We start from the raw sequence: 9,313 nt of genomic DNA, 5'->3' as shown, positions 1-9,313 counted from the left end.
CAAAAAGTAGCTAAATATATATATATGCGTGGTAAACTTTATTACCAACGTCACAAACTTAAATAAATACAACAAAAAGTAGCTAAATATATATATATATTTAATATTGTGGTCATGCATTGTATATAAAGGAGCCTTCTTTAAGCTCATCACTTCATTTTCATCGAGGTCGGTCTGTGAGAACTTCAGCCTTGTGAGAGTGAGTACCTAATCACAATATTTTTTTATGTAGGTACACTTCAATCTTGCTATATGTAATTCCTAATATTATGTAATACTTTCTTCTTTTTTTCACAGATGTCTGATCTAAAATCAGCCTTAAATTCTGTGAAATATGATATAGTCGAAACAAAATCTATAAAAGAACTTCAAATAGATAAAAAATACCCAATCGTTTCAATAGTTCGTGTTGATACCAAAGTAGGCAATGCGGTAGTGGTAAAGTTACAAGATGAATTAAAATTTATTAAATGTTTTCTACCAAAAGCGTATGGATTAAAAATAACCGATCTAATGATAAATAACTATAAAACATTAGAAATGTCTTTAATATACCGAGGAATCGGTGTAAATAATTCTTTTAAATTAGAGTTTGAGTAAACATCAATTTTTCAATAATTAAAAAAACGTATTTGAAATTTTTTTAAAAATTACTTATTTGTTAAGCGGTTATGGATTTTAGCGTGTCCGTGTTTTTTTAAATATTAAATTTTGATGGTTAATATGAATAGTTATTTATGCTTCTTAAATTGCTAAATTCATGATTAGAACACTAAAAATCTTTTACATTAGACTACGCATTTACCTTCTAACAAGGCGGAAGTTCATATTAGAATTATTGTTTTAGCCGATACTAAGAATAATAATAAATAAAAAGAAAAAAGTAAAATAAATACCTTTTCATCAGCTCTCATCATCATGGTTCATGTAAGTTTTACCATTATTATTACTCATGTGTTAGCATATCAAAGTCAAAAAAAAAAAAAAAAAAGAAAAGCTTCTTATCTTTTCAGTGCAAAGAGTGCAACATTAATTTTGAAAACTCCTATCAGTTTAAACTTCATAGAGCTTTAACTCACGGTGAGCGTGAAAAATATGGCTGCACATGCGGAAAAGCGTATTTTTACAAAAAAGATCTTCAAATTCATAAGAAGAAGTGTACAGCCAGAGGCCGCTACATGTAAGTAAAAAATAAATAAATAAATGAAGTTGTAATTATTTACGTATTATTAATTTGTTTTCTTCTCAGGTGCAGGCATTGTAACTGTGTACAAGCTGATATACACAATGGCCGTTTACATGAAGCTGTCTGTGGAAGTAAAAGATCAAGATTGGGAGAACCTTCCAGAAAAGAGCTCTTGGGATTATCCACAGGGCTAAATAATGTAACACCGTATGAGACCGCTTTTCAGGGACGTCTTGCGTCATATTTTGTACGCTCACCAAGTTGTATGGTTTTTCCAATATTTCTAGAAAGCGTACGTTCAAAAATTCTAGACATCATTCATCAAAGTTTGGTAACGCATTCATCCATAAAATTTAATCTGTGGGTGGACTGCACTTTTGAAAATATACATGGAGAGAAAATCGAAAAGGCATTGAAAACATCTAACAAAGCAGTATACCTAGCTGATGACGTCATCAGCTTTCTAAAGATAGCCTTCAGCAAATTAAAGAAAGAACTAGAAGAAGCGGCTATGACCAAGAGTGGTTGGTCACTGGTTTCAGTGGATGGACTAAGAGTGAGGGTAAGCAAACACAATCCTTTAAAAGCTACAACATATTTACCTTTGCCTAAATCTATTGAGAGCAAGAAGGCATGTATAAATGTCAAAAATTTTGATAATAAATGCTTTTTATATGCAATACTGGCCAAATTTATTGATGGGAAAAATTCGGGGCGTCCAAACAAATACAAATCATTGGAGAGTAAATATAATTTTTCTTGTGTAAATTTCCCAAGCCCTCTTAAAGACGTTAACAAATTTGAATCTGTTAATAATATTTCCATCAATGTATTTGGCCTGGATGATAACAATGATGTGTATCCTCTAAAGGTAGTTTATAAGGAATTAGACGACCATCGCGATCTGTTACTGCTAAATTCAAATAACAATTACCACTATGTTTATATAAAAAATTTTAATAGGCTTGTCAGAAAGCAAATATCCAAACGCAAATCATCAAAATATATATGTAAAAGATGTTTCACCCATTTTGATGAACGTTACAACGGGGAATCTCGATACGAAGACCATAAATTATTCTGTTACACACACAAACCTGCCAGAGTTGAGTTACCAACAAAAAAACCATTTATTGAATTTGAACATGGGGTTACATACAGAGAGTCCCTGTCGTAATTTACTTAGATTTTGAAACTATACTGGAACCGGTGAGCACTTGTAATCCTAACCCTGATGAATCATACACTACAATTACTCACTTACACACACCAATGAGTTTCGGTGTTTACATTAAAATAAGCGATGAATTAGATGCTATAGACCATAGTCTTCCCAAAGAACCATTCATATACAGAGGACCAGATGCGGCTAAAGATTGTATCTTATATTTAAAGAGAATTGCCGAAGCTGTGGAAAATCTGTACAACATTAACACACCCATTAAACCCCTAACTCATGAAGAAGAAGAAAATTTCAACTGCGCCAGTACATGTGCGATAGATCTTTTACTGATGAAAATGCGAAGGTAAAGGATCATTCACACATTTCAGGCGTTTATCGAGGCCCAGCACATAACACATGTAATTTGCTATGTAGAAAACTAAATTTTGTACCAGTATTCTGCCATAATCTTAGTGGTTATGACGCACATTTTTTAATCGCCCAATTAGGATTTGATGATAGAGAAATATTCGTTATCCCCACTTCGGGGGAGCGGTATATCTCTTTTACAAAAAAGTCAGTGAAAAAATGAAGTTAAGGTTTATTGATACATTTCGATTTATGTCCTCCAGTTTGGATACCTCAGTGAAAAACCTTGCAATTTTAACAGAAATATCAAAATTCTTCAGTCCGGACATGATGCATTTGGTGACTAGGAAAGGTGTATTCCCATATGAATATATTAATTAAATAAATTAAATAAAAAAAAAGAAATGAAAAAATAAAAGAATAAAAATAAAGAGAGAGAGAAAAAAATAAAATAAAATAAAAAGTAAAAATTAAAAAAAAAAGATAATAATAATAATGGATGGCAAAACTGTTAAATTGCTGTTTGAAAAATTAGAAGAAATGAGAAATGATATGAAAAATGACGTAAAGGGTTTAGAAAGTAAAATAAATCAGTATCAATCACGGTTGGAGTTGTTTGTGAAGAAAATAGAAACGATCGAAATGAACTGTTCTACTATGTCTGACAAAATAAAACGACTAAAACTCGACATAAACGATTACCAGAAGATAAAACGTGAAAAAAATTTAATATTGTATAACGTTCCAATGGCTGAAAATGAAGATATGCAAATTTTGGAAACAAATGTTTTGGATATAATAAAAAATGCTATTAAAGTGGAGGTAAATTTAAATGAAATTGATCGAATTGTGAGACGTGGGAGTAATTCTAACAACAGGCCTATTTTAATAAAATTCATTGCTCACCGTAAAAAGATAGAGGTCTTAAAGTCAGCGAAACATTTGAAAGGAAGTAACTTTGGATTGTCTCAAGACTATTCTTATGAAATAAGGCAGACGAGAAAACAGCTCATAAGTTATATGAAGCGAGCGCAAGCCCAACAATGTACCACCTCACTGCGATATGATAAGCTTCTAATTAATGGAGACTTATACACGTTAAAACAGCTGCAGGATTTGGAAGAAGAAGAAATCCTTTCAACTGGAACGGGCACTACGTCTGAAGCAGATGACTCCGAAAGAGAGGGTGCTGCTAAGCTGGCGAGAAGAATTCATAGAAAAGGTGATAAAGTGACAATATTGAAGTGGCTCCATGGCGAGGGGAAGGCACCTAAGCAGTTTAAGAAAAGGAAAGCGGAACAGAACGTCTAGCAATTAGAGCGAGCGGAAGGATCAGCAGTGGTAAGCGACTCTTGTCTGAAGGTAAATACTTTGGTTCCAAGTAATTCTAAAAAAAATAATAACTTTGCATACAAAGGTGGCCAATTAAGCATAGTTGCATATAATATTGCGGGTTTAGCAAATAAAATATATGATCGTAATTTTGTTAATTACATTAAACTATTTGATGTATTTTTATTATTTGAGACTTATGTGGAAGATGATTTTGAAAAATTTAACAATATTTTTTGTGATTATATTTTGCACAGGATACCAGCTCAAAGGCAAGCTAAGTTTGGGCGAGCTAGTGGGGGCTGTCTTTATGGAATTAAATTGAATAAAAATAATTTTAAAAAAATTTGCTTTATAAATCTCTCTGGCCAAAGTTTAATAAAAATATCTCTTGGAAAAACAGTAATGTATGTACTTCCGATTTATTTAAATTGTAATCACTGGGCAGAAGATTTTTCTAAACTTTATAATTTTATGGAAGAAAGGTCTAATTTAAAATTTATGTTAATTGGGGATTTTAACAGTAGGGTTGGGGAACTGCAAATACTTCCAAGTAGACTGTATTTAGAACAAAAATTTGTGATCAATAGGAAAAGAAGTTCTAAAGATTTGACGGTTAATAGTAATGGAAGAGACCTAGAGGAATTTTTCTGTAATTTTAATTTTATTATTATGAATGGAAGAGTAAAAGGTGACCAGCAAGGTGAGCATACTTTTATAGGAGCTAGAGGCAGTTCAGTGATTGATCTCTGTGCCATTTCTTTTGAATTATTGCCTTTCATTGAGGAATTTAAAGTCGGGAACTGCATTTTTTCTGATCATATGCCAATAGTTGTTACTTTGCGAGATAAAATTGTTGTTCCAGTAAACTCTACTTTACCACTTCTACCCAAATTATTGTGGGATTTTCAGAATAAAGGAAAATATCAAAATAACCTTGAAAACAAAATTGAAACAATTTGGAATTTAGAATTGCCCATAGAAAGACAAATAGAGTATGTATTACAAATTATAAATGATGTAGCTAATTAACCTCATTTTAATAATAATTTTAAGCGCGATAAAAAACAAAAATGGTTTGACTCTGATTGTGTTCGTGCTCACAAAAAGTCTTTTCGTCTATTAAAAAAATTTAGAAAGACTAATTTAAAGGAAGACAGAGAAGCATACATAAAATGTAATAGTGACTACAAACTTATCTGTAAAAATAAAAGGTTATCTTACTTTCTTAACATTACTTCTCAGTTGAAAAACATAAAAGACTCTAAATTGTTCTGGGAGCTGGTGCGAAATTTTAAAAAATCTGTATTTGTTTTTGGAAGTAACATCGATGTAAACAATTGGGTGAATCATTTTGAGACTTTGTTTAACCCGCCATTGCAAGCCCGCAGGGTCACGTATGCTGAACCGTTAGTGTTTGATGATTATTTAGATAAGCAATTCACATTAGAAGAATTAAGACTTGTTTTAGGTAAATCAAAAAACAATAAGGCTCCTGGAATTGACCGGGACCCTTATGAATTCTATAAAAATGCTCCGGATAAATTTTTGCTTTATATTTTAAAAATGTATAATAGTATATTTGAAACCGGAAATGCCCCAAATTGTTTCAAGCAGTCTATAATTTTTCCATTGCACAAGAAAGGGGATGTTAATCTTCCAGAAAACTATAGAGGAATTTCCTTTGAAAACACAATAGGTAAAATTTATACTGGACTGTTATTACACAGGATATCCAACTGGATTGCCGATTGTAATATACTTAGAGAATTCCAAGCAGGATTTCGTAAGGAATATTCTACAATAGATAACTTATATAATTTAATATCATTAATAAAAATGAAATTAAGCGTGAAAAGAGGTAAGATATACGCCTTTTTCGTGGATTTGTCCGCTGCTTTTGACCGAAAAGATCGATATGCTCTTATATATAAATTGTATCAACAAGGGCTTTCTACAAAGTGCGTTCGAGCTATTAAAGATTTACACACTGATACTGATTGCTCTGTATGTAAAGAAGGTATTACGCAAGCATTTAGAACAAACATAGGCGTTAAGCAGGGATGCCTTTTAAGCCCATTGTTGTTTTCTTTATTCATCAATGATCTAGAGGAGGCTATTGAGTGCGGAGGTATCAGGGTGGGCGATGCGAAAATAAAATTGTTGGCGTATGCGGACGATCTGGTTCTTTTGGCAACCGATCCCAAAAGTTTACAAATTATGATTAACGCGTTCTTCGAGTATTGCAATACTTGGAATCTGAAAATTAACCTAACAAAGTCACAAATATTAGTTTTTCGAAATGGGGGAAGGCCCTCGAAAAATGAGAAATGGAAATTAGGTAGCGAACTAATACAGGTTACTAATAGGTACAAATACTTGGGAATAATACTAACACCTACACTCTCGTTTAAACCCCACCTTCATGATAAACTTCACAAATCAAAAATTGCACTAAATTCAGTGTGGAATTATTTTATGAAAAATCGAGATATACCATTTTCTGCTAAGAGAAATGTATTTAATACAGTTTCTAGGACAGTAATGTGCTATGGTGCACAGGTGTGGGGAGGAAATATGTTTGAAGAGGCGGAGAAGTTGCAAAGATTCTTTTTAAAAAAATGTTTTAATCTTCCGCGGTTCACCCCGACATATCTACTGTATCTAGAAACAAACTCGACACATCTCTTCATCTACACGCTCAGACTGCACTTAAATTACATAATTAAAATTACACAACTTCCTGCTAATAGATACCCTCTCTTAATGACAAAAGAATTAATAGCAAAAAAACTATTTTGGTATTCTGATTTAGAAAAACTCATAAATAAATTTAATATAACTGCGGATATTTCTTTTGAGAATATGAGTAATTGGAAATCTGAATTTGATAAAATACGTAACCGTTTGGAAACAATATTTCATGCAGAATTCATTGAAAGGGCACAGAGATCAATTTCAAACATGATGTACAGAGAGCTGAACTTTGAGCATAAGTGTATTAGCTATGTGTACGACAATAACATGAGCGATAGTGTTTGGATCATGAAGGCCAGAAGTGGCCTGTTGAATTTAAACTTTAAAATCCATCAACATAGCGAACACAGCTCACTCTGTAACTTATGTAACTTGTCTCAAACGGAAGACTCTTTCCACTTCATAGCTGTTTGTCCCAGATTAAAAGAAATAAGATTAAAATGTTTAAAGCAGGAGATATTGCAGAAAGATGTGTTAATAAAATACTTAAATGGAGAGTACGGCTGGAATTCAATTGTCAATTTCTGTAAGATTGCCTCAAGATTATGTCAAAATGTAAACTCTAGTGCGAAGATAAAATTTGAGATCATTATTTTTCTATATTACTATTATCTATTTTAGTTATTTAGTTATTTTTATTTCTTTTCTTCTCTTTCTTTTTTCCCATTTATCTTTTATTAATTAATTAAATTATTTTTTGCTTTATTTTGTTTTTATTTTTTGCATAAGCATACAAGTTTTCAATTTATTTTGCTTTTGCTTATTTGGAGAATTTTTTTCTTTTATTTTCCCGTTTGTATTGTTTTTGTGTAAATTTTCCATCTCATTTCTTTTGTATATTGTACTTTTTATTTGGTTTTTGTATTTTACTAGTAATGTGCTGTTTAATTTAATGTATGAGATGACCGACTACCCCGATGGTCGATGGCCAGGAGGCAGTCTTGAATAAAGACTATTATTATTATTATATTTCAAATTGGGACAGGTTAGGCGATAATTCATTACCCCCTAAAGAAATGTATTATAGTAGCGTTAAGAGTGAAGATATAAGTGAAGACGATTATCAACACGCCCTCAACGTTTGGGATGCGTTATCATGCAAAACTCTGGGGGAATATAGTGATTTATATTTGAAAATTGATGTACTAATTCTGTCGGACGTATTTGAGCACTTTAGATCTGTAACTGTTGGTTCTCATAAACTTGACCCGGCTTATTATTTCACTCTACCAGGTTTGTCTTGGGATACCATGTTAAGGTTAACTCATTGTAAATTGCAACTCCTCACTGAGTATGACCAAATTTTGATGATAGAGAAGGGGTGAAGGGTGGAATTTCACAGGTAACAAAGAGATATGCTGAAGCTAATAATCATTTCAAGGATGATTATAACCCTTCATTACCGACAACTTTTATAACATACCAAGATTGCAACAATTTATACGGTTTTGCAATGACTAATTTCCTCCATTATAGTGGTTTCAAATGGGTTGAACCGGACATTATAAATTTGGATAGTTTAGGAGAATGTGATGAAATAGGATATATATTAGACGTTGATAACGAGTATCCACTTGAACTCCGTAACAGTCATAATGATTTGCCATTCTTAGCAGAGAATATTTTAGTAGATGGGCAAACTAAATTAATTCCTCACTTTAGACCACGTAAAAACTATGTTTGCCATTATTTGGTCTTAAAACAAGCGTTAGCACATGGTTTAAAATTAACGCGAATCAATAAAGTTTTGCAATTCCAACAGTCAGCATGGTTAGCACCATAACACAGAACTGCGTAAGAAAGCTACAAATCAGTTTGAAAAGGACTTATACAAATTGTTTAATAATTCAGTTTTTGGTAAAACTATGGAAAATGTTCGCCGTAGAATTTCTATCAAACTCGTATCAAATTCGCTGAAGTTAGAAAAATTAATAGCTCGACCTGACTGTCTAGACTATGTTATATACAACAAATCTCTGGCGGCTGTACATTTAGCCAAGAATAGCATTCTTTTTAATAAACCTATTTACATAGGTCTTAGTGTTTTGGATTTATCGAAATTACAAATGTACTGGTATCATTATGATGTAATGCTTCCATTTTACGGGCCTGATAGATTAGCTCTCTGCTATATGGATACCGATGCATATATTTATCTCATTGAAACAGATAATTTATTTAAAGATTAACTGCTGATGCGCGATTATTTAGATTTGTCCAACTATCCCACCACATCAAACCACCCGTTGATCAAAATCTTTCGTCAGGATTTCAAAGATATAGCGTCATGTGATATAATTAATGAATTACAAAAGAATAAAGCAGCTATAGGTAAATTTAAGGATGAAGCTGCAGGTGAAATAATAACAGAATTTATTGGACTCCGTCCAAAAATGTATTCGCTTTGAATGGTAAATTCCAAAATAATAAAAAAAGCAAAAGGGGTTGAAAAGCCGGTTCTAAAACATTCCATAAAGTTTGATGATTATATTGCTTGCTTTCTGACA

At 32.2% G+C, this 9,313-nt stretch overlaps 2 protein-coding genes across 3 annotated transcripts; both read left to right on the top strand.

Moving 5' to 3' along the window:
• Positions 1–668: 668 nt before the first annotated feature.
• Positions 669–3,966, top strand: LOC141455180 (uncharacterized). The gene is made up of 3 exons (XM_074130042.1): positions 669–927; positions 1,014–1,180; positions 1,250–3,966. The coding sequence occupies exons 1-3, from the start codon at positions 919–921 to the stop codon at positions 2,361–2,363; spliced, it is 1,290 nt and encodes a 429-aa protein (XP_073986143.1). The 5' UTR covers positions 669–918; the 3' UTR covers positions 2,364–3,966.
• On the top strand, positions 3,180–5,062 carry LOC141455181 (uncharacterized). Of its 2 annotated transcripts, none has more exons than XR_012459155.1 (2): positions 3,180–4,079; positions 4,307–5,061. XR_012459155.1 is itself a non-coding variant. In XM_074130043.1 (2 exons), exon 1 carries the CDS (start codon positions 3,213–3,215, stop codon positions 4,026–4,028), a length of 816 nt encoding a protein of 271 aa, XP_073986144.1. In that variant the 5' UTR covers positions 3,180–3,212; the 3' UTR covers positions 4,029–4,058; positions 4,307–5,062. The 2 variants fall into 2 exon arrangements, 1 of the variants encoding a protein (XP_073986144.1); XM_074130043.1 differs by having other exon boundaries at positions 3,180–4,058; positions 4,307–5,062.
• The last annotated feature ends 4,251 nt before the right edge of the window (positions 5,063–9,313 follow it).

This window comes from Rhodnius prolixus, unplaced genomic scaffold, assembly GCF_049639745.1.
Source record: "Rhodnius prolixus isolate KJV_2025 unplaced genomic scaffold, Rpr scaffold_27, whole genome shotgun sequence".
NCBI lineage: Eukaryota > Metazoa > Arthropoda > Insecta > Hemiptera > Reduviidae > Rhodnius > Rhodnius prolixus.
This window is presented reverse-complemented; position numbering and strand designations above follow the sequence as displayed.